A 25,920-nucleotide genomic window follows, 5' to 3' on the forward strand; every position below is an offset into this window, starting at 1 on the left:
CGCAAAGACGGGAGAAAGGGGATTTTTCACATTCCTTTGGCTTCAATAAACTATGCGCTGGCCAACAGGGGGGAAAACATCCTCTAAACCATGATTTTTATTTTAACCGGGACCCTATATAAAAACTAGATGCTGGAAGTGCCGAAGATGACTACGCAAACTCCTCCGCGGCAGTGGCACGGTGCCGTCTCCCTGGCTGAAGACATGCCTGTGGACCGATACACGTTAACACAGGTGCATATTTATAAAATACAGCACAAGCACTGCTTCACTTGCCTACGCATCCAGCACCTAACGACCTAGGCTAATCACCTGCCAAAGCCAGGAGCAGCAGAGTTAACAGTGGAGCCTGCGGCTTTCCTCATCCCAAAAGTTACAGGGCATCTTGGAGGGAGAGTGCGTGCGCGCGCGCGTGTGTGTGTGTGTGCACGTATGTGTGGGATGCCACGTGGCCCCTCGAGTATGACGGGCCAGGCTGAGGATGGCTGTGACTCCCAGATGGGTGCAGGTGTCTGGGTTTCTGCGGCACTACAAGTGTGGGTGGGCTGTTTAGTGCAACATGGTCATTTAGAGGAGCTGGGCTGGAGCCCCAGGAGCAGCGAGTGGAGGAGGAGGAGTTGCTGGTGCCCCGTGCAGGCTGGTTGCCACTGGAGCATGCTCAGCCCCTCGGGGAAGCGTTCTCCACCGCGGCACAGCCCACTCACACCCAGGCTCACCGCTCCCAGGGTGCTGAGTCACAGGGAGAGCAATGCTCTCAGCCTCCCCTCCCTCCCTCCCTGCAGCAGAGCTTGGGTGGCGTTTGGGAACACGCTTGCTCGTGGTTACTAGGGATGTCTGTGGAGTGAGAGTGCGGCCTGGAGTCAAAATGCCCCTCTTGCAGATGGGGATGCTGCGAGGACTTCAAGGGTCAAACCCAAAGTTTGTCTCTCCGGAGCATCGCTACCTGTGCTGCAATATCACAGAGGGGCCTGGCAGATGCCACTGTCAGCTCCTTCCCCAGATGGGAACACACAGCAGCTTGCATCCTCCTGCCTCTCACCAAGAAAATCTGTGCAGAAGTCGATGGCCCAGGACATATCACGCTCCTGTGTGGCATCATCCCTGGAGCTGCTCCGCTGAGCTTGAAGGTTCCTTCTCTGAAGGGTGCAATTCAGGCAGGGAGTAAGTAGTTGGAAGCAGCTTGTGGGATGGGCCCTGCAAAGAAAAGGTAAGAGGTGCGGGGCAGGAGGGAAGCTTCCCCCTCTTCATGGTCTCTCTCCCTTGTGTCAATGGGGACTTTCTTCTACGGTCCCCCGCCAGGCAGAGCCCCCAAACACGCCTCCCAGGGCCAAGGGAAGGGGTGTTTCAGAGGCTGTCTTCCCAGCTGAAGCGGAATTTGACTCCACAGCCCACACTTGAAGCCAGGCATAGTTCTCCCCTCTCCCCTGTTACTCCCCCCACCTCCAGGCAGATGGAGCCTGACACCCCCTCCAGCCCTCTGTGCTTACAAGAGCAAGAAGGGAGGAAGGAAACGGCAAGACAGAGACAACGGCGCCTTTAAAGCCCTCGGAGTAAAGATGGTTCCCAGTAGGTGATGGGAGTGAAAGGCATTGACAGCGGCTCTGTAAGCTGAGCCAGGCAGGCGGTGCTGAGCAGGCTGCAGCCGGCGTCTGCTCAGGTGCTTGACCCTCCCTGAAGCGGCTGGTTCCAACTCAAAGAGGTGCTGTGTAGGGGGAGAGTACGGGCGGGTTGATCTCTCGGAAGGGAGCTGCGATGGGGCTTAGTCAGCCTTGTCCTTCTTCTTTGTGGTGAAAGGGACTTTGCTGGCGACTGCACTGCCCACGGCTCCAACGCCGCCGGTCACTGCCGAGACGCTGCCCTTCACCAGTCCAACGCCAGCAGCGGGGACGCTGGTCACGGCTGTTTTGGTGAGCTCCAGGCTCTTGCTGCCCACCCAGGCAACTCCTCCCAGCGTGGCCCCCACGGCTCCCCGGGTGATGCTGAAGAGGCCACCCGTCACTCTCCAGATCACCCCTGCCTGCTGCTGCGGATGGTCCTTGCTGGCATCTGCAGGGAGAGAGGGAAAGGGAAAGTCAGAAACATCCACGCCGAAGCCCTTCTCCCTGGGACACTCTTCCAGCCCAGCAGGGCAGCCCACCCCGCGCACAGTGCCTTGCAGCCCCAGCCCTCTCGGTGCCTGAAGGAGGAACCAAGGCGACCCCAGGGCTACAGCACGGCAGGAGGGGACCTCGGCAGGGCAGGGAGTGGGAGCAGAACTGCCTGCGTGATGGAGAAGGGAGGAAGGCGGCTCAGTTGCAGCCCCGGACTTGCAAGCCTCGCTGCCGCAGCGCAAAGCAAACCCCAGTAATGAGAGGTGTCACTCCCCTCGCCTGCGTGCTGGCTAACGCCAGTAAATCACAAAGGCTAACGGTGGCGCAGGAGGCACGAGCCGCAGACAGCAGCAGCTGGCGTTCGCCTGGCCGGCCAGTCCTCGGAAGCATCTTCTGGGAGCCAGGTCTGCGCTCCCTGGGACCCAGGCACGGCGCAGACCTGTCTGCGAGAACTGTAATTGAGCTAGCACAGATAGCGAGCGGCAGTAAAGATACAGTGACACAAACGTCACCTCGGGTTGTACAAGCCCTCCGGAGATCTCAGCTACGTATTTAATAGTGTTAAGACACTGCTAAAGTTGCTACGCTATGTCGCTGCTGTTTTACCTGTGCCAACTGGATCAAGGCCAGCACGATATACCCACCCAAGCTGCCATCACACCTGCCCACAACGCTGCAGACATAACGTTCACAGCTCGCCACTTCTTGGGAAAGGGCTGTCTCTGAACTGCTACTCACGGGATTCAAACCTGACGGCTCCCTTCCTGGCCTCCACACAATCCTCTCCCCTCGCATCAGCTAACAATGCTGTGTGCAGGCACCAAAGGAGGAGCTGCTCTTTTCGTGGGGCGAGATTATTTGGATACTCTTTAACTTCTGATTCACTGCCAGTTCTGTACATGAGATGAGTTGATAATAACTGCAAAAATACAATAAAGCAATCCTGGCACGAAAAAAAAGCAAGCGCCAGCGGGGAATACAGGATCCCTGGAGCAGCAGCAGCCCTTCTAAGCCATGACCTGCTCAGAAGAGAGGCTGCACAGTGCTGATGCAGCAGGAGGGCTTTAGCCCCCTGCTAAACCTGCACCCCATTCCCCGAGGAGCAGGGAAGTGACAGGGATGGAAACGGCTTGCTGACAGCCTGCATACAAACCCGGGGCAGTCGTGCCCAGAGCCCAGGACAGAGGCCGTGCCAGCACAGAGCAGAGTGCTGCAGAGGCTCTGCCGGCGCCCCGGGGAAGGAGCCAGCCTGCGCCGCACAGCCCTGCGCGCACCCGTCCCCCCGGCGTGGGGACAAGCCTGGCACCTGTCCCCCGGGCCGTGGCATCCCAGCTCAGCCTGGGCTGCACCGATGGACGCACTGCTAACCCAAGCAGTGGGCAAGCTCAGCCCAGAAGGGCAGGTAGCTGAGAGCTGCCGGCCCGACGCGCTTTGTCTCTGAAGATGCCAGCCCTTCCACCGCCTTCTTGACTCCCCCCACTCCCCTTCTCCAAAGCTCCCCGAGAAGAAAGCCCCTTGTATATCCAGCCCAGCAGCAGATTCTTTCCTTGTTAATACCATTCCAGGCAGCAGAAAAGTCTACCTGAAAGCCCCGCCTGGATGGCCTCCACGCAGCTTGCTGCCAGGGCTGATGCAGGCAGCGGATTCCCTTCGCCAGGAAGCAGAGCCCGGGATGCGCCGCGAGGCTGGCCCAGCCGCTCTTCAAGTGGTGGGGCCTTCACACGCTGCACGCCCCGCTTGATGGAGATGTCAGACCTAGTCAGTCTAAGCAAACACCTTCCTCTTGCTGTTACTAACTTGTCTCACGCCGTGCCTTCACCGCACCTGCTATTCGGCGTACTTCTGCCAAGCTATCCCGTGAATCCTTTGGAGCGGAGACTATCTTCCCGTGGTCCGCACGTCACGCAACACAGTAGGGTCTCTTAAGCGCTGCTGGAAAACAAGCTTTTTTCCTTCCTTTTTTTTCTTTAACACACCAACTAGCAGTCTGACAGAAAACCCTCAGCAGCAGCAGGGCACGGATTTCGCCCTTGGAAGCACCAGCTGCCTCGGGGTGCTGGATGCACAGGGCTGCAGGGACGGGCAGCCCCTGCCGCACCAGAGCTCCGGCACGGGGGCAGGTGGGGGGCGGCCACCCGCACCGGGGACCCTCAGCTCACACCAGCTCGTCTGCGGGAAAGGCGCGTTTTCCAGGCCCTTTAGGAAACCAATTCAGATGCCTGCAGATTCAGATTGCCGACTTTCAGGCACCTAACGCAGAAGTTTAAGTAAGGGGATTCGATGTCTCTGACCCCATCTCTAGCCAGGGAAGCGGAGGGGGCTTCAGAGCAGGCTGCGTAGCAACCTAACCCAGATGAGGCATGAGCCCGAACTAGCTGGTGTGATGGTCCTTCCCTGGGAAATTTTGTCCTGCGTTCTTCTAAAATTCTGCAGATTTTGGAGTCTTCCTGGAGCTGCACGTTTTCCCTTCAGCTTCTTCCAGGCTGTTTGGAGCTCTCCCTCGAGCAGGGCTCAGGACAGTGCCTGTGGGGATTCTGGTGTTCACCAGCTGTGAGGACTTGGAATAAGCCTCAGGCAACACATCTGCCTGATCATCTGGGCAGCAAAATGGAGTTTGAGAGGGGCCAGTACAGAGTTTGGGCTGTAGCCTAAAGCAGCTACAGTCCTACCCAGTACACAACATACTGCTTGCCTTTTGCTCAACAGTTTTTCTAAGAATTTTTTTTTCCTCCTCTCCCTCAATGCTACTGAGATCCCTTGGCTCCATTTCCAGCTCAGTCGCCAGCCCCCAGCTGCTGCACACCGCTTACCCAGTACAGTCATTTTTGTGTCCTGTCCTCAGAATTACGGTGGGAAGAACACAGGGGTCCAGAAATCCATGCAACTGTAATGCAGGACTCCACCCCGTGAAAATCAGACTGGTCCTCCAAACAACACCATCTTCCAAGGATGGCAGGTCTTGTGTTCCCGCTCCCCTGTCCAGGGAAGCAGGATCCTTTGCATCCCAGAGGACTGCAGTGCCGAAGCTCTGGGCATTGCACACCTACTGGTGTGCTCAGCTGCAGAGCCAAGAGCTCCAGCAAAACAGCAGCGCCTGGCTCTCCCCAGGTTAACCTGTGTCTGAGGCTAACTGGAACGACTCTGAAGGAGGATTTCAGCCCCTGGAGCTGCCCAGCTACCTGAACAACGCTAGTGTGGAAATCTCTGAGGTGGTATGTGAATGCCTGCAGGTGGATAGCCCAGGGACCAGAGAGAAGGAGGCAACTGCAGACAAGATCGAAGGGGGATGTTACTCTGCCAGCAAAAAGCTAAAACATATTGGAGAAGGTGTCAGGAAATACTAATGAAGAAAGACAAGGACAAAGTTTTTTTCTGATTAAGCCAGGCAGATACAACAAAGCCGCAGCACACCGGAGCACCAGTGCTCACACGCTGCCCGCACCTGGTCTGCAGCTGCTTCACTGCCCTTAAAACTGCACAGGTAGTAGGGAGGAGGGATGGAGGACCTGGCCCTAGGAGGGTGGGAGGCTGCTCCAGAAGCATTCCAACAGCTCCAACACAGAACAGAGGCTGTGACATAAAAAAAACCAAACCAAACCAAACCAAACCAAACCAAACCAAACCAAACCAAACCAAACCAAACCAAACCAAACCAAACCAAACCAAACCAAACCAAACCAAACCAAACCAAACCAAACCAAACCAAACCAAAAAACCCAGACTCGCTCAGGTTCAAACATCTGGAAAGAGAAAGAGAAAGAGAAATCCCCTGTGACCTCAACCACCATGGGCCACATCCTAACCTGGCAGAACACTGGAACAGGTCGCATCTGTTCTCTACTCCTGATGATGTGTTGAAAGCTTTCTAGCCAGCCCGGGTTAGTTTGTCTTCAGGACTGCAATAAACCCCACAGTAAGCTGTCATGTAAGATAAGCATCAGATTTACAGTGCAAATTAGTCTCTCAGACAATGGAGTGAGCTAAGCATTTTGTTGGCACAGAGGAGCCCAGATTAAGGATAAGACAGACAGCAGAGATGAAATACACAAAATAATCAGAGAGACAGACACACAGCCCGAGCAGGGGAATAATTCTGTTCCCTGGTGCCGGCTGCAGCCCACGCTGCTCATGAAAGCTCTTCACCATCTGCCAAGGCCTCTTTCCTTTCTGTCAATGACCTGGCCTTTTCAAGGGTCCCTTCAGCTTCACTTCACCCTGTGTCAGCTTTGAACAGAAGAAGAAGGAGGAGAAAAAGAGATGAATAAAAGGCACTCCTGCATGGATGCCAGCGCTCCGGGCTGGGGTCAGCGCCCCACACTTCACTCCCCCCCCCGCCCCAGCCCTGCGTGGTGCCCCCCGGCTGCTCTCCAGAGCGGGGGTCCTGCCTGCTGCGGCTCTGCACAAAGCCTTGTCTTCCCATCTCATCCCGACAGCATCTCTGACTCTGGGCAGAAGTGAGATCCGTTTGTCAGTTATATCAGACAGAACCTGCAAAGCTGCCACGGCAGCTCCTTAGGGCTTTGCATTGCATTTATTTGGCGAGACAAAACCATCACCGGCGCTGGTGCCCTGTGCGAACGGTGCAGGGTTACTCTTCCCCTCGGCCCCTGCTCACAGGTGATATGCCAGGCAGGGGGGAAACTTTTACTTTACAAAGGGCTTGTACAAGCTGCTCTTTCCCAACTTACAAAACCACCCCAAGCCAGGAAAGCCGCGTCAGGGAGCAGCGCTGGGTTTGCATCTTTAGGACATTTCCAACCCTGCGGGGCCCCAGGCGAAGGAGCTGGGCTGGCGCAGAGACCAACATGTAAACAGGCAATGTCATCAGCCTGTCCTTCAGCAGACGGCAGAGGAAGGGATGAGGTCACTAGTTCAAGCCTGAATTACGCCTCTGGCAGCTATTAAGTGACCACTGGTGGATTTAGGCAGGTTCCCCCACCTAGAAAAATGTTTGGTCTGGAGAAACAAGCACGGGGTGGAGGGTCAGCTACTCACACAGTCTAGTTCCCCGCTTTGTCCAGCTGATTTTTAAGCAACACTGAGCAAATCGCTTTGACCTTTATTGCCTCTGCACCATGGTGATGGAGAACGTGTGATTTTCTAAAAGCCTTGGCTGTTGAGTGACAAAAAAAGCACGTATGGGAGAGAAGTTTCCAGTCCTGATGTTTCTTGGAGAAAAACCTGAAAGTTTGATTCAAGTGCACTCCTAAGACTCTGAGAACCCCAAATGGATTATTGTTATTTTTAACCTTGTGATTTTTCCAAGACTACCTCAATGTGAAACGCATGGGGCCGGCACTGCTGCTTCTCTTCCCCTTCTGTAAAGTGGAGCTGAAGTTAATGATCCCTATTTCCTTGTACTGCTGTGCTGTCACAGAGGTTAATTAGGTACAGTTGGTGCGGTGCTTTCAACGAGGAAATTGTGTTTGTATCATCATGACTGGCGCTGACAGATTCCTGTTGACATTCTCAGTAGAGACACCAGCGACAACTTCTGATTTATCTCTGGAGAGGTATCCAGTCTGCAGACACAAGGCCACAAAGGCGAGGGAAAAGCAGCCCCCTTCCTGCCCACCCCAGCCTGCTACGGCCGAGCTGTGCCCGTTTGTCCCGTAGCAGAGACTTCCCAGCTGGGCGACACGCTCCTCTTACAGCACGAGGAGCTGAAGCAGGCTGAGACCACCCCGACCGCTGGGCACACATGAAATCTGGCTGTGCACCACCTAGCAAGGCCCCTTCCCCAGGGGAACAACCAACACCGCCTTCTTCCCGACCTCTGGCCGGTAGCTGGGGAAGGCTTAGCTGGTCCTTGTGGGGCACAGCTGTACGCCTGAGGCGAAGGAACGGCCGTTTGCATCCCTTCTGTCATTTTAGGATTGAGGATCTAGATCCTGCAGCGTCACAGGCAAAGCGCTAAAGGCAGCACTACAAAGCCTGTGCTCTTTAAACACCCGTGCTTCACTCTCGCCATCAGCCCCACGCTGCAGCTTCGCTGGCTCGGCAGCTGCGCCCTGCCCAGCCCTGCTCGGCCCAGCTGCTGGATGCCGCGAACTAAGATGGTTGCCACCAGCAAAAAGCCTAGAAATGCCACATTTAGTTTAGCCTTTGAGTTTTAAACTTTAACTCTGCAATCAGCAAGACATACTCGTCTCTCTCTGCAACAGCATTGTTCGGGAAGCTGCTGCACGCAGCAAAACAGGGGCAGCTGTCTCTGCAGCCCAGCTCACCCCAGGGCTCTTCTCTGGCACAATGAGCTTTAATTGTTCCTTGCACATGCCCCAGGAGCAGCAGTAACTGCTGAAGCATCTACCATGAGGCACTGAGAGACAGGGTTCAGGAGGGTAAACGAACGGCGATATGGAGAGGCTTGTTTTCCTCGGCTGAGCCTTCGGGGAGAAGCAGCCAACGCTCTGACTCTGGAAGCGTGAGGCTCGGAGTTGGTTGAGTGTTTTTGGACTCTTTTTGTTGGCAAGTATCACGTCACCGAAACAGAAATTGTTTGTAAAGACACGGCGGTATTGTTGAAACCGCCACTGAAAAGATGATTCAGGGAGATGGGCCTCAGAGGAGCTAATAAGGCAGTGGTTAAAGCACCTGACCAGCCCTGAGGCAGGCCAAGGACCCCCCCCCAGCCTCACCCCCACCCCGCCTTACAGCACAAGCACCACCTGAATGCCATTTTCACTCTTTTTGTTGAACTGTTTCATTTTGGAAGAGATATTAACTGGAGGAAGAATATAAACCTGTCCCCTCGTTTCTCAAGCACCTTCAATACCAGAGCCAAGATCTGCTCCGAGATGGCTTTCTTATTCTTGAAAAAAAAATGAGCTGTTCCTTGGCTTTGCCCTCCTCTGCAGAAGATGACTGTTTTCTGGATCCAGAACCATCTCCTTTATACAGCTGTAACGGCCTGTAAGGAACAGCCAGAGTCTCCTTCAACCAGGATACTCTGGGACCCTTTTGATTCTTATTACTTATTTCCCCTCTACGTTTACAAGACTCCTGCTACTCTGGTGGCACAGATGTGCTCTCTAATGATGCCGAAGAGCAGGATGGCCCACAGCCCAGAGGTAACGCTCCTTCTGCTCCAGCAAAGCACAAGCTGCAGGACGGACAGCATCCTCTGCTAGAAAGGACGCGGATCAGGTAGGAGCCTGGAGACCCAGCGTTATTGCCGACCTGCTGGGCAACAGCTACATCTCCTCTGCTTCCTCTCCACCTTGGTGGCCTGTTTGAGGCATGGGTGGTGTGACCGCCCAGGCAGCACGGCGGGGAAAACTAACGAGCACCAACTGATTGGCCTCACGGTGCTTCTTAGAGACAACCTCCCAGCTCCCACTGGCATATTTAACCTCTCATCCTGGAGAGCAAGAAGGGCACACTGCGACAAAGTCCTTGGAAGTTTGTCATCCTCTGATATAGATCATAAATGCTTAAGAATGAGGACTCACCCTTTTTACAGGCATGTACCACAGCTGGTTTAAGGAGACCCTTGTCTCGTTTGAAGCAGATGCCATCTCCCACCATAGCTTATAGGTTGTAAGAAAGATGAGCCCACAGGAGAGTCCTAGAGCAAAGCTACAAGTGGTGTTGCCCATTCAGGAAGACAGAAACCTGGACATATCACTTCTATCTCCATCGTGACATCTTTTTCTCAATATGGAGTATATGCAGAAGGTCGGGCCTAATGGCCAGACAGGCCACTAAAGAACCTATAGGATGTCTCAAGGCCATGGACAGAGTGGAGACATCATCCCAAAAGGCTGGAGATTTCAGCTTGCCCCGAAGAACTCTGCACGGCGGCCGCCTCCTCCCCTCCCCTCGCCAGCCACCAGGTCCTGCGGAAGAAACCGCAGTGGTGCGTTACTGCAAGGGACAGCTCTCAGCTGGGCTACATCTTCCTTCTCACTTCTGCTCAAAGCATCAAAAGTGGCCATCAGACTTAGTTTGTTTGAACTATATGCCCCTGTCTGCCTTCCATTTCCACTGCCTACTCCGCCTACAAGCTCTTGAATCAGTCAAGAGACTCGCTTAAAAGCCTGGCAAGGAAGAGCACATAAACCTGCACCAGCGGCTCTTTTCCCTATTGGAGTCTCATCACCGTGACACTGAGATTTTGGATCACAAGGACGGGAATCACATCTTTCTGCAAATAGGGGCTCTTGATCTCACCTGGAGATCTGTGGGTGGAACTGGAATAATCCAGTAGACTCAACAATTTTCAGCAGCCTCAAGCGTTAATGGTCTGAGGAGGAAAGCTTTCAGACATAAAATGCTGTTCCTTACCAACAACTCTTCCTTGCATTTATGCCCGGGCTGAAAAGACCATCTTTTCAGGCCTGCTCTTTGACCCATGCTAGCTCAGCTCTTGTCAGGACTCCTCTGTCAATTCTGTAACAGTTGTTGCACATTCTTTACCGAGCTGCTTTCAGCTGCTTGTGATAGCACCTGGCACAAAAAGAGCCCAAATGAATCAGAGGCTCTCTTGTTAAACAGCCTTGTTAATTCAGCTCTGATAAAGACACAGGAGAAAAAAAAAATAAAATCAATATTTGTAAAGTGAAAAAGGAAAAAAATCCATAGAGAAATAAAGGTCATTTTCACGCTTCTATGAGGCCCTTACAAACAACGGAGACTAAATAACCTAATCCAAGTTTATGTAAGGAATGACTTCCCTTCCATGCTCTAGTGCTACTCAGCAGATCTACACAAAGGCAGGCTGAGCTGAGCCTCCCCTGCCCAGCGAGGCCAGCAGCCCTTCCCACAACGACATCGCGAACCCGCAGCTTATCAAAAAGCACCTGAAGTTTGGTCCCAGCAGCAATCTGGGAAGGGGCACGGGAGTAAAAGGCAGTCACGTCTCGCCGGCAGGAAGGTGCTCCAAGCTGCCAGCGTCAGACATCAAACGTCTGCTTTGCTCATCATTAGCTGCCGTGAATATTTTGTGTACTTTGCCATCTTGTTATTAAAGACTTAATCTCTCTACCTTATGGAAACACATGATTGTCACGCAAGCCTTTACAGCTGAGATATCCAAGAATTTGTCCAAAAATACTCCCAAGTAAAGCTGAGAACACATCCTGCCTTGCTAACAGGGGAGGACCCAGGTTCAGGCATTTCCTCTTCCCACTCCTGGAGCAGCTGAGCAATGGATGCTGATGTTTTCCAGCAGGAAGGCCGGCACCAGTGAGAAATGCAGAAATTCCCCGTTTATTCTGATTATGTGCTCCCCACCCATCTCCGAGGCACATGAAGGAACTGAAGAAAAAAAATGGACGGCAGCTCAAAAAGCAAAGCCACAAATTTTAACTGACCTAAGGTCTGAGTGAAGATTTTTTGACTCAAGAGAAATGACCCATTCATCCTAGAGGGTATCCAGGAGCCTTTCTGTCCATCCAAGGGATAACAAGGCAGTTAAACTAAAAGCTGTGTGCTACAGAAGCAGCTGAGCTGGGGATTTACTGGGGAGGTAAGGAATATGCTTGCCTACTCGTGCTTCAGCATGCCAGCCACGGGCAGGATAGGACCTTTGTTATTCTGCTGGTGGTAGGTGTTTGGTGGCATGGTCTCAAAAACTCATTCCCCATCTCAGCTGTCAAGGGGAGAGCACTGCAGTCGTGAGTGGGCAGGTATGCTGCCTCTGCGCACAGGCAGCTGCATCCTTCACCCTGCATGCAGGCAGACGAACAGGCAGAGCATCCTTCCCCCCAGCCAGGCTGAATGGGGACGGACAAGACCCATCCGTGCCTCAGACGATCAGATCTATTCCTGTGCAAAAAATCACACCCCAGCTCTACGCCCAAACCTCTTGCGTCTCCCCTTGCCTCCGTCGCTTCAAAGTGAGCCAGCCGGTCCTACCCGCTGAGCACCCGGTGCGCCTGCCACCTGGCAGTGTCAGCCCTGAATGCATAAATTAGAGGTAGCACTAACACTGCCCAAGGAGGTATCAAACCTCCTCCTCCTCCGTGCTGCACAGACAAAGAGCTGCTTCTCAGGAACACGAAGCCTCGAGTGTGACAGTTCCCTTCACTTCCTTCCATATTCATGTTCTTGCTCTTTCCAGGGCTGATTTCAATACGGCACAGCAGGGATCCCACGCACGCTCGGCTTCCCGGTGGTTACTGACGGGCTCTGCCTGGTGCTGCAGGTAAACTGGATTTCTTCTTCGACACTGCGGCAGGAGTGCCACGGAGCCAGGCTCTAGCCCGCACACTGCCTCTCCCGGGAGGTCTAGTCAAGCTGACTTTCCCCCACAGCCAAGCAACGATGAACGGGCTCTGCTTTACCTGGCTTTCTCACGAGTTGGGCTTGACTCTAGCCTGGGGTATCCCCTGTCGCTGCCTGGAGAAGACTGGTTGACCATCAAGCACCAGAACCGTAGTGAGGCTGGGTGCCCCGTTCCCTCCCTGCTGTTTCTAGCTCTCCTGAGGAGTTCCGAGCCTGCAGTGCATCTCTGTGGCACCAGGAGGGGGGACGTCAAACAACCTCCCAGCAGTTTCAGCAGGACCTTCCTAACACCAAGACGTCTGGTGAACCTAGTTCCCAGCAGGGACTTCATGCAAGATCAGTACCAGAAATATTGCTAATACCTCTGCATTCCTGACTCTACCGGCTGCTGAAAATCCTCCCATCTGCCTGACTGGGGTAGCGATGTGCTTGGGGAAGGCTGCAGAACCTGAGACCCCTCCAGGATCACTGCCCTTCTCTGGTACCTACCTGGCTGGAATCAAAGTCAAACAAAGCCAGGCTTTGCTGTCAGAGCAAAGGGCTCAGTAGGAAAAATTCCGTTGCACACCTACAGCAACCTTTCAGGTCTCCGCGTTAAGACAACATTTACTGTCTTGATTCTGTAACGCAGCCCAGCCTGGCAACGCAGTCATGCTTCTGCTATCAGGAAATGAAGGGCAAACATCACACTCCTCCACAGATTCCCCTTAAATTTTCTTCTGCAGTTCTGTACACAAGGGAAGCAACAAGGCAGAACAATTGATTCCTTTAAAAATGAGGGGCCATCCAAGGATGCTTTCAACTCCCACGGTACAGAGCTGCGGGGCCTGTGTGTCAGGCACCTTCCCAGCTGCCACACGCGGGTGCCCAGCTCAGCTCGTGGTCCCCATGCATACACATGCTACCCTCACTCTTGACAGGACTAAAACCTTTAGAAACTCCAGATCCCAACAAGCCACACTCTAGCTTGGCTAGTGCAATCATCACAGAAACTCATTTGCACCTTTAGTTTCCTCCCTTTGTTTCCAATCAGATGCATACAGGGAATGACTGGAGTGACATGAACCTAATCAGAGGCTGATGCCACATCAGAAATCCCATCAAGCTCTTTTCCAGTCCCAACAAGCTCTCCACTGAAAGAAAACATCTTGTCATGGCCTGGAGAACCCCTGCATACATTGTGTCCCCAGCAGGAATTATTAATGGGCTCAGTAGTCAGAAGCTGGGTTTTATTCTAGAAAGCACAAACAAAAATCCTTTCTCTTTAAATATGCTCCTAGCTCTTACTAGCACTTTCCTGGACTTTTTTTCCTAGCAACAAACCAACTCTGAATTCCAGGTAGATAAATCTTAATTCTCCAGCAAGGGTACTGCAGAGCCCCAACGGCCCGGAGACCCTGCACACGCGTGCCGTGCCTGCTGTGCACAAGCGCCTCGGCTCTAGCGAAAGCTGCGGCAGCAGGACACCTGGCACTCCTGCTCACCAGCCAGCCAGACCAACCTGGGGGGCCACCTCGATCCTCGAACGCCTTCAACTGGGAAAATCCAGCTGACGCCACCGATGCCAGCCCTGGCTGCAGAACGTGCTTCTCCGAAATGCTGAGTCCTGTTTCTGAAACGGGCTAAAAGACGCACGGCCTCGGACCTGCACCTTCCAGCTTTCGGCTTAAGAACTTTTATGGAGCCTGCTATAGCACCTTCCCAGCCCGGGGCCAGCCTAGGCGCAGAGAGATGCTGCCTGCAGAGCACTGAAGACCTCTCTCGCCCTACAGCAACAACTTGGCTGGCTGATGGCAGCCCCTGGACGCCGGCCAAAGGCTGTAAGGTTTTTGCAGCTGAATATGTTTAGTCCCTCTCCTAGGGCACAGTCTTCATTACACGGCTATTGTTTATGACCCCAATTATCTCCCAGTAACTGGTCCTCGCCTGCAGTTAATAACCAAGGCTAAGTGATCAACTGTTAGGACTCCAGCAAACTGGTTGTTAACTTCTCTGTTGACCAAGTTCAGAGTCTTTTACTGCTATTAGAAACTCAGATTAATGACGCGTAACATAAATGAACTCTCCTGTGACACGGCCAGGTGAGGGGGGGAAAGAATCACTCTGTTTTCCTAGAGGTATCAGCTGAGCAGGGAGGAGATGAGCCCTCCTTTAACTCTCTTCTCAGCCTCCCCGAACGTTTGTGAGATGACGATACCTTATTTTGCAAAGTCCTTTAAAATTTTATTGGGATCTGGATCATGTGGGCAAATCCGTACGTAAAATGGGCTCACTCTCCAGAAGCTGCTTTTAGGGACTTCTTCCAAAGTGCCATTCCTACCCTAGTGTTTCAGATTTCCAGCAGTTAATAAGAGCAGGCTAATACTGCAAACCCCGGCACGGCGGGGAGACCTCACTTCGGGGAGGAAGGCTCTACAGCACCAGCGTGTGGCATGTAGAAATGAACCTCAGGTTTCAAGGGGACACCCGCGGCCAGTAACAGACGTACCGCCAGCCTTTCCCAGCCCGCTCTTCACAGGCTGATTGTAAAGCAGCCCTGCAACAACTCATCAGAAAATAGTTGTTTCGATTCAGGAAAAGCCAATGTCAATTCCCTTTCGCAGCTCTTTGTCTTCCGAATGCTAATGGGAGACCATCATCCTCGCGCTCACAGGGGCCACCAGGTATCTTATAGGACATAATTTTCTCAATAGATTCACCAACTCCTACTCCATAAAGCATGGAAGGGCGACTTTGGGAATGACCGCCATGGTCTTTGGCAGCCAGCTGGTCCCGATCCATACAGAGACACTCTGACAACACCAGAAAAATCAACCCAGGCAGTGCAGCGGTGCAACCGTGGGGCTCTGGGACAAACGGACACTCACATGAGATGGGGAAGAGTGGCTAGAACAGGCCTTAGGATTCCCGGTGGGTTATACACAACATTCGGAGCTGGTGCCTACAAAGGACTTTGGGTGCAATGAGCTTATAGCCTGAATCTGGGGAGTTATGGCTGTCTCCTCCTGCTGCCCCAGGTATGCAAGGAGCAGGAGAAGGTACAGGCACTGCTTGCTGAAAGCTCTTCTGCAGCCAACCCCTCCTGCTCTGATGCTGCCCATCCTGCTCCCTTCCGACATCTGAGAGGCCAGCACCGGCACAGCCACATTCGGGACCCCCTATCCTCAAAAGCTGCTGTCGCAAAATTCTCCTACCACTCCAGGCATCAGCTAGAAGGCAGCCAAGGAAAGAAACTATGGGGAACAAACGAGGGCACCTTTCCCCACCTGATCAACTGTGAGATGACAGAAGACTCCAGATGTGCGTCACCCCAGGTGACAGTCAGGTGAGGATGGATGCCTCTGCGCTGTCAGCAGATGGTGAAGGAAGAGCCAGTGACAGTCAGAGGAAGTAACAGCTCTCCTGGTGGTGTGAAGAGGATGCAAGGATCATCCTGCACCGATGGAACAACACCTGAAGAGTGGCACATTTCCTGAAAAAGTCTGCTAGCACTTTTTCTGTCCCACCCAGTCCATTCCCAGCCACAACCCCCATAACCCCGTGACTGTGGTGACACCTCCGAACGAAAACAGAGCACAATTTATGGTGCGTGTGGCTGCCATCAACAGAGAGGCTCCGCCAGCAGACACCTCGGCACCCAGCTGCCCTGCAGAGGCACCTGAAGCACAACTTCAACAAGCACAAACGCACGCCTGTGGTGTGAGGCCATGCCTGCAAGCCAGCGGCCACCAGCTAGTGACCACGAAACAACTCCGAGGGAGCTGGGGGGCCTCCGTGGTCCGCAGGGGAGCTGAGCAGCTGTTGGGTCCCCAGCTGCCATCCTCCACCAGGGCTTGGCACAAGCAGTGTGGCCACCACTCCCAGAGACTGCTCAGGCAGCTTTAAAAACACACTCTTTCATCCTTATGCATGGATTTACTTATTCATGTATTCTCAACAGAAGCACTAACAGCCATAATTGGATCCATTACTGGGTTATTAGAGCTCTCCGTCACTGCCTCTGCAGGCTCGCGCGGGGCTGGGGGAATGCGCAGGAAGAACAAACAGGGCAGAGGCAGGGCCAGTGGCAGGGGTTTTAAAAAAATTCATTAAGTTGTTGCTGTGGCAACTAAACCAAAATTTCTGGCAGGGACTGCGATGTGTGGGGAATTGTAAACTTCTCCATTTGCGGAAAACATTGGTCATGTCTCCAAAAGAGAGGTGGAGGAAAGGCAGAAAGAAGGGCTCTTTTCAGAGACTGCTACAGCAAGAGCCAAAAGCGGTCTGCTTGCAAATTTATCCTTACGGCAAGTCCTGATGATGGTCGGATTCTACATACCACAGCTTCCCAGGAGCCAGTGCACCGAGACAGGGCTGGCGTGGATGGAGAAGCACTTCTAGGTGTTCAGTCCAGCTGGTCCTGATGGCCAGGAAAGCCACCAAACTGCTGCACGGACACCGGCAGCACTTCTGCCCTCACCTGCCTCCTCTGCCCCCCCACCTACCCAGGGCCCCCATGGAAAACGAAGCTTGTCTGGGAATTAACTCCCATTGAGATGACAGATCCTGGAACACCAAACTTTCCATCCATAAACAGCGGGAAATGGAAAAGCAGTGGTTAGGTCTGGAAATACTAAAATTTGGCTAGAAAGGCTGAACCCAGTCTCAGGAGACACCGTAAGTTTTCAAGATGCTCAGTGCTCTCTGAGCAGTCAGGATGGCAGGAACCACCCTGGGGGAAACACCACACGTCCTGATGAACTTTGCAAGGTGGCCACTACTTGAACATCTCAACACCACCTGCAAACTTTCAGGTTCAGCATCTTAAGTTCATGTTTAATTACAATGCAGGACCTGCAAAAGCAGAATCAGCGTTGATTTAATGTCAATTGATTTAACCCTGACTTAGGCTAAACAAGCTGTGTTGGGCCATCCATGTAATTTTCTGGGAGATCCCCCAGTTCATGTCTGAGCCTGCTTAGCCAGCAAAGTCCAATACCTCCTGCCCTCCACCCTTCCTGCTCAAGGATCACGATGGATCAGTTTGTTACTTATGAAGTAATTCATTTTGTTTGGAAACTCAGAACAGCACAGATGCCTGATGTGAGGCCCTGGATTCTCTCAAGTGTAGTGTCTAGGTTGGAGCTACCAAATGGGCACTTTGCAAAAAGATGTGAGACTGACAGCGGACGCTGCCAGCGGAAAATTTGCCTACTGAGAGATATCGTATAGGCACAGTGATTGCTGAGGATTTCAGTTTTTCTCTGGAGTCAGCAGCTTAGCTATGAAGACTTTATTGTAAGTTAGACTTGCTTGGTGGGATTGATTTCCACCGCAAAAGGAGGAGCAGAGGGAAGGGGAGGACAAAGGTAGGGGACCGGTGCGGGGCCAGCGCGGGGCGCAGCAGCCAAGCAGCCCCATTGCTATGCCGCCGGTCGCCTCTCCTCCGTCCCCCGGTGCCACGGGGGCTCACGGCTTCCTGACCCTGGCCCTCGCGGCTCACACAGCTCCACTGAATTAATGACCTCAGTGAGAATTTTTAAAGCTGACTGACAGCAACCCGGAAAAACCAGCCACGCAGGAGCTGCGACATGGCACCACTGCCAAAGGGGAGCCTGCCGCCGGGCAGCGGCTGAGCGCAGGAGGTCTTCACACAGACCCCTGGGTCTGCGCTGCGCTGCACTAAGGAGCGTGGCGGGTCTCTGAGGTCACGTACGAAAGGAGTACTTGCAAAGCTCTGCCAAGCCTGTGCTTACAATACAGCTCTAATTATCCTGTTAATCAAAGCAAAAATCCTTCAGTTTTGCATATCCAGCCAGCAAAAGGCTGCAGCAAATTGACAGCTCAGTCACTTACCCCCGACTGCCCTACATGCTAGAAAGCCAAGGAATAGGAAGTTTTGCAAGTCTTTGACATTTTACCCCACTCTGCTCCCTTACAACCATCCACCTTCATTCCAAGCCTACAGCACTTAGATAAGGACTTGTTAACAAGGAGGTTTTTCAGGGGGAATGTAAGGCATTACCTGCCTGCAGCTGTTAAAATCTGAAATCTGTAGTAGATGAACGTTGTTTGTGTAGACAAAAACCTTTTGTTGGCATAAACATTACCTCAATCCACACTTCTGTCAGCCACTGAAGTGTATGGCATACATCAAAACCTTACATATTTTATTCTGCTCAATGGAGTTCATGGTGCAGTTACTTCTGGTGAACAACGGAATTTTCTTCCCTGCAAACTACTTCTTTTAAAGTAGCCTGCTGCTTTGAGACACACAGACTTCCGTTTAAATGCTACAGTAAGGGAGAAAAAAAATCAAGTCTATCAGACATGAGAAAGGTAGACCTCACACAGATCACTTCTCAATTTCCAGAGTCACTGATGCAGTGAAGATATATGTTGCTTGAGAACAGGCTTGTCGCTGGGTTTGGGTGGTGAAACATCAGCAGCAGTTAAGGTTGGCTGGGAAATTTTCACTGTGCACACATGACAATTTTAGTCTTGACGTTAAAGCTGTTAACACCTGCATCTGAGCATTTCCAGACTTTTAAGCAGCCCGAGGCCTTGAGAAAACAGCCTGCTCTCATAAATTAGGACCCTGTCATAGCTGGTTAGGTAAATACAAGTTTTACTTGCAGTTCATAATTTTGAGGGGCTTGCCATTTACTTAGGAACCCTTTTTAATTATGACGAATTAAGCAGCAGAAATTATTGTGAAGCACACAGGCTACACACATGTCTCCAACTCTGGAAATATCAAATACGGAGTCTGCTTTTCCCAGGCTGATCTTCCCCCACAGATGAATAAAACCCCACAGGATAACCATGCTCAGTCCTCCACTGCCCGGTAAGGTAGCGGAGGTGCCACAGCCTACCACACCTAAGCACGTTATTTAATTCTCATGTAAGCAACCAAATCCTGTCTTAGAAACGGTTAGGTTGTTTGCCCTAGTACTCTTACTTGGATATCTAAAATCTTACCGGACTTTTGCTTAGAAACTTCATTTGCAGGCTAAATTTATTCATGAGCCATTTATACCCATTTCCCCCTGTGCCAATGTTGCCTTATAGTTTAAATTGCTCTTCTCTCTCCCTGGTGTTTACTCCTCTGATGTATTCACCGAGCGCATTTGTACCTCCCCTCAGCCTCTGTTTTGCCAGATTGAACAAGCCACACGCTTCCAGTGCTCATGTGTACAAAGGGTCCCGCACTGCGCCCCTGCCCCAGAAGCCTCCCTCTCCCCGTGTGCCGCTCTCACCGCAGGGTTTTTGCACATGGGTGCCCGGCAGCGTGCAGAGACTTGACAAAGCCACGTATACCACCCTCTCCCCAAAGGGACAGCATGTGGCTTTCAGCGTATTCTGTATATTCAGTAATTTCCTTCACTAACATACCCCAACCCTCCTCTTCCCCCAGCCCCCTGATGAGCTCTCAGCTCATGCCAGACGTTCCTGTCATCAGTCCTTAGCTGTACAGTCTTTTTTCTTTTTTTTGCACTGTTAAAAATTGTTATTTTTCTGTCCTCTAGGTCACCACTTTGTGCTGGATGATACCCAGGCGCTGCCATCAGTAACAGCAACATGCTGACTGCTTTGCACGGTGCCTTTTCATACCTTCGCACCCCACAGAAAATCTACGCCAGAACCCAGGGGCGGCCGAGGCCATCCCAGGCAAGCGCCCGCTCCCGAGGGAGGGCAGCGGAACCCAGAACCCCCCCTTTTCTCTTCCGCACGGCATCTCCTCCCCACGCGGGGCACACCTCACGTCCCGAGACGCCAACCCCCCTTGCAAGCACGCTGCACCCCGGCCGTGGGGCTGGCAGCCACGGGCAGAAGCCCATTGCCTGGGCGATGGTTCTGCCTTGGTCCCGGCTGCGAGGACAGAGGAGGGGACCCTCCCGAGCCGCAGGGCTTGCCGCCCACCAGCCCACCCTCCCGCTCTAGCCCAGGTGGCCAGGAGAGGACCGCTCGAGGAAGATCAAGCACAGCTTTCTGTGTCCTCAGGGCACGTGCAGCTTTTAGTTTTGTGAGCCCGTCGAGGACTGGGCTTTCACAACCTCCTCCTTCCAACGCCTGGCTCGCTTTGGGACGGTGAGAAGAAAAACACTCCTTTCTCCTCCGGCTCCCACAGCTGAGGCACCGCAGCGCTCACGCAACAGAACCTGACTTTCCTCCCCTAATTACCTCTCGTTTCTCCACTTCTAATTTACTTGTTTTGTTGAGCCGAAATTCTCGGGGGCAGCGCGGTGTTGTGACTACAGCAGTCGCCGGAGAGCGTGGAACACAGCTATAAAACACAGCACCGCCGGCAATGCCTCTCGGGTCGCTCGCTGCCTTGCCAGCGTGACAAAAAGCCGTCGGGAAATGCTTACCCATCGCAGCGGTGGCAGCCCGTGCTCGGGCCAGGTGAGTATCCTCTACTGCTCACGCAAGCTGCCCGTGAGCGAGAGCGCTGCCCGTGAGCGAGAGCGCTGCCCTAGCAGGACTCAACTTCTTTTAGATGACTTTGGGCTGAAAGCAAATTGGTTTAATTAACACCCCATCCATATGGGGCTGCAAGCTGGAGAGCAGAATGAAGCTCATGCAGGAGGGGAAGAGCACAGAACAGCGTGGTCCTGAGCGGGCTGTTTCCAAACCTGTTTGCTTAACTATTAGCGAGGGTGGCTTATCCTTAATTTATTTACATAGAATGTTTCTGTAACCATCTGCTCTTAAGCTAAACGAAAAATTATCATCTTTCTCCTGCCGCTGCGGAGACTCCCTTGGATGTTCTTAATAATACAAAAAAATCTATCATTTTAATGTAGACAGCTTGGCTAATAAAAATGATCTGTACCATTAGTAATTATGCCACAAATACAATGCAAACAAGCAGCCTCTCCCTGAAGAGGCCACGCGTAAAACACCTCCCTCACCAACCAGGGGCACGAGATGACAGCACAGCAGTGGCACTTGGCTTCTCGCTTCTCTACCACAGGGCAGAAAACGCAGACGAGGGCATTTCTCACTTCTTTGACAAGCCTTAGGTGCTTCAAACCTGCCCGGGCCCTGTTTTCCTGGGGACTTCTCCTCTAGAGTAGTAATACAAAGCCACGTTCCTGAAAAGGGCTACCTTGGGTTACCGGCTCCTACAGCCCCCACCATGTCAGAACCCTTGAGAGCTGCGGTGTGTCCACCCTGGCTCGTTCAACTTACCTGTCAGTGACGGGGCCGGAGGGACCGAGCGCAGCCCCAGCGAGCTCAGTGATGATACAGGACGGGGGGAGCGGCCGGTAGCCCAGCGGCTGCGCTGCCGTTCGGCGGGACCCCGGGGCTGGGGGGCTGGGCAGGGGGACCCCATGGAGCTCAGCCAGGGCCGGTGCCGGGCCCTGCCCTGGGGGGGGGCAGCTCTGTGGGGGAGGGGCTGCCAGTGCTGGGGGGCAGCCGGTTGCCCACGGGCCAGCCACGTGCCCGGGTGGCCAAGGGGCCAGTGGGACCCCGGGGGGCACGAGGAGGCGCGTGGAGTGGGGGGTCCTCCCCCTCTGCTCTGCCCTGGGGAGGCGCATCTGGAGCGCTGGGCCCAGTGCTGGGCTCCCCAGTTCCAGAGGGACAGGGAGCTGCTGGGGAGGGGCCGGGGGGGGCTGCGAAGGTGGTGAGGGGCTGGAGCATCTCCCCGGGGAGGAAGGGCTGAGCGGGCGGGGGCTGTTCAGCCTGGAGAGGAGCAGCTGAGAGGGGATGTCACCCACGGCTGCAGGTATCCCCGGGCGGGTGCCCAGGGGACGGGGCCAGGCTCTTCCCAGCGGTGCCCAGCGACGGGACGAGGGGCACCGGGCACAAACCGCCACACGGCCGGTTCCCTCTGAGCAGGAGGGAGAACGTGTGTCCCTGGCGGGTGGCGGGGCGCTGGGCCGGGCTGCCCAGAGCGGCTGGGGAGGCTCCTTCTGCGGGGCCGTGGTGCAGCCTGCGGGGAGAGCCTGCGGGGGGGGATGGGGATGGGGGCTCGGGGGGCACTGCCCGCCCGCGCCGGTCGCTCGGGGATTTGGTGACACCAGCTGATGCGGCTCGCCCCAGCTAACAGAGAGGAAACTGAGGCAGAAAGCAGCTAAAAGTAACAGCAAAGATGCTGGAAGAATGCACTGAAGCAAGAAAATTAATTCAAGCAATGAAACCACCACGGAGCAATTGAAAACATCACTTTAGGTAGGGCCTACTTGAAAAAAGCTCCCCCACGGGCAGTTTGCTAACAAAGGGAGGGACAGCACTACTGGCCCACATGTTGCCTGGTGCCATTGCAGCGTGGCCAGCACCGGACTAGCAGGTGTGATACCAACACGTCGTTTCGCATCAACTGCTGCTCCCTTCTGTGAATGGCAACAAAACACTTAACCTCCACGACTCGGTTTCCTCCCACAAAAAAAGCAACAAAATGCTTAGAGGTTCAGGGATGAATGAAAGGAAAACAAACCAAAGCAACACCGAAGGAAATGTTTTCTTCAAACAAGTGCTAAGGGAAAAGGAGTAAGAATACGCCTCAAATTGTATCAATAAAATATGAACGTACCTCTTTACTAAATAATTCAATTGATAAAGAAACGTGTGTAAAGAAAGATAATCAATGTCTTGGGGATTTCAAACACTTCTGTAGAGAGACGAGCATTGTAAGAAATGAAATGTGAACAAATTGGAAGGCCAGCACATGCCATGAATCACTGTAGCCCCGAGGGCTGGCAACTCGCATGTGCTGCATGAAGAAAGAGGAGCAGCGCCCGGGCGGCGGCGGCTGGGCAGGGGGGTGCTGGAGGGCCGCGCACCCTTACAGAAGCAGATTTACTCCCAGCTTGGCCAACGTGCTTGTTGGCATTGATTTCCTTTGCTTCTATTTCTCAGTCCATAAAATGAGGCTAAGGGCAGGTCTGCTGTGGGATGCTGGGGTGGTTCGTGTCTGCCTATCATTTCAAAAGCTAAAGATGCACAAAGGAGGGCAGTGCTTTGCTAGGCAGGTAAGAAAAGCAAACTACAACGGGTGATAACAGGCAGGCGTGAATGGACTCCTCCGTGAAAGTGCTGCACGGAAGCACCAAAGCCGGTGCACCACGGGACAGACTGCAAAACACAACCAGTAATTCCCTGAGCTGCAGCAGAGGAAGCAATCCACAAGGAGGGAGCCGGAGCCGTGGCCGCGAGCCAGTCCCAGAACCGCAGGGAACAGGAGCTTTACCAGCTGATGTTTTATGCTGAGGTTAGAGGTGCACCTAGATCATTGACACAGATGATATCTCACCCATGAAGGGGATTATTAAGGATAAGCCAAGCTACTATTAGAAACAACTCTTTGGATAGTTGGAGAGCTGATCTTGGCTTGCACCTGGGCAGGGCTGGCGCACAGGGATCAGGTACTCCAGTTGCACTCAAACCTGCCCAGAGGCTGCGAGCCGCGGAGCTGAGACTGGCTCTGGGAAGCGATGAGATTCCTGAGCCCCATCCCCGAATGTGTCGGGGCTGTGAGTGCAGGCTGCAGGCGGACGGCGGGGGAAGCAAGGTGAAAGGGAGGCCGCTGCGCTACACCAGGCAGAGTTGCTTCCCCCCCCGCCTCATCACCATTTTCGCCTTGCATTGTTTCATGGCCTATTAATATTCATAACAGCCTTTGTATCGTGTTTGCACTTTTCTATCATGCTTGCAGGCCTCATCCCTACTTGCCTTAATAGGATGCAAACCTCACGAAATCAGATCTTATTAGCAAAACTCCATCAGACACCCTCAGCAACGCAGCACCTCAGTCCCCACTCCCGCTACGGTGAAAGGGGAGCCTTTCACGCTGTTGACATCTGTAGAGCTCTTAATCTAATACGACATTTCAATCTTAAGAGCAGAAACAAATAGGAGTAAAACACAGAGCAGGGAATGCCATGGAATGCTGCTGAGTCAAGCCCCACAGCATCACAGCCAAGACCTTGAAAAAACGTTTCCCATCCTGGCTTGCAGTAAACCTGACCGAACAGAGGTGCTGGTTCATGAGCACCTTTCTCTCACTGATGGAAGGCTGCTGACTCACCCTCAAATCTCTGTCTTAAAGTACAAATCTCTTGGCTTTCTCCCACATGGCAGCGATGTCACCCTGGTGCACAACGGCACCCCTGGGGGCTTCACACAGACCGAACTGAAGGGAACGAGTGAGAAAAGGCAGCGCTGTGAAGCGGTGACCTTACCCACCCTCTCTGTCCCTCCTCACCTTCCAAACCACTGACTTGACCAAAACCCATGAATTTTCAACTCTTGGTCTCGCAGAGCCGGGAGAGGAGCGTGAGCCTGGGGCCTGGGGTGCCACACCAGCGAGGATGCTCTGCACTTCTAGAACACGTGCCTTGAGTCCTGCCTGATGCCTGCTCCATACATCATTGCTGGTGACAAAGATGCCATAGATTGATTTTTCCAGATCCCAGGTGAAGTCTGTGCTTCTGGCAGAAAGAAAAATTGTTGCTGGAGTTGGAAAGTGAAGAGATTTTAATCTTTTAAGTCAGTTGGAAAAAATAGATACAAAATGCACAGTGTCACATTCCCACTCAGTCATTTTCCTAAGTAGCACAGTACATTAACACATTAATTTTAAAAGAATTTCCAGCTGCAATAGCTAACAAGGATGTTGATAGCAGGCTCTTACTGAGTAAGAGCTGCTCAAGTCTTGACCCTGAACTGCCCATATCCTTTCTGCTTAATTAATGAGCTTCATTCTGTATCAACAATAACTGATAGCAATTTGATGGAAAATTGCTGACCTAATATTCAGGACACTTTGCCAGTCAGGTCTGATACAGAATGGTTCTGTGGTGTGTATCTCCTGCTCTCAATACATGGGAGCACGAACTCTTGCCAAAGATCACATCTTATTCTTGGCAGATGGTTGAGAAAATGAGACCAGGCCCATATGGATCCAAATTGCTGAGAGGAGGGTGGGGATTCAGTCCCAGCCTTTCTCATCGTGGAGAGATGAAAAGCTCTCTCAAATCACCCGCATTACCAAAAGGTCCTGAGCGCAAGGACTCGGGAGTATCTTTAGTTATTTCTAATTACAGGGCTTCAAAGTTTCCTTTTTTATTTTTAACCTGTTGTGTGAACATCAAGGGAAAGTAGAACTCTGTGGCTGTTATTATCTATCCATACTTACAGCAAGGAAATTCAGCCGGATCATAAGACCATTATCTCTGACTACAAGGATTCTTCCAAGTGCATTTGATAGGATTAAGAGGAACTGGCACTGGGACCACAGGATAGCTGCAAAGTTTGAAAACAATACTAAGACCCCTAGACTTTCAAATTACTGTACAAGATGCATGCTGTTATTTATAACTGGTGGAAACTGCTAAAGTTAGCCAGACAGGAGTGGATTATTGTATTGACTAAGGCTTTATACCAGGGTAGCACCCCAATTCCGCATCCCAATTTATAAGGGCAAGGAGGGACACTGAATTCTGACGTGCAAGAAGGCTTCAGGAACACTGTTCTTCTCTCGGCTTAATCGTCACTTTCCCTGAATCAAGCTATCTCTGATTGATTTGCAGACCTCACAAAAGGTTCCTCCAAAACACAGGTACAGGTTCTCCACGGGAATAGGTTCTTGGAGCAGAATTACAGGACCCTGCAGCAG

At 52.8% G+C, this 25,920-nt stretch overlaps 1 protein-coding gene across 4 annotated transcripts in view; it reads right to left on the reverse strand.

Annotated features, from left to right (window-relative positions):
- Nucleotides 1-1,518: 1,518 nt before the first annotated feature.
- The window catches only part of LOC121091396 (transmembrane protein 263-like), a 201,073-nt gene continuing 176,671 nt past the window's right edge, over nt 1,519-25,920 (reverse strand). For all 4 annotated transcript variants that reach the window (XM_040601101.1, XM_040601105.1, XM_040601104.1 and 1 more), the window contains one exon: nt 1,519-2,046. In XM_040601101.1, the coding sequence (XP_040457035.1) occupies nt 1,760-2,046 (287 nt within the window). In that variant the 3' untranslated portion in view covers nt 1,519-1,759. The remainder of the gene's footprint in view (nt 2,047-25,920) is intronic.

The sequence above is a fragment of the Falco naumanni genome, chromosome 7 (assembly GCF_017639655.2).
Source record: "Falco naumanni isolate bFalNau1 chromosome 7, bFalNau1.pat, whole genome shotgun sequence".
Classification (NCBI taxonomy): Eukaryota; Metazoa; Chordata; class Aves; order Falconiformes; family Falconidae; genus Falco; species Falco naumanni.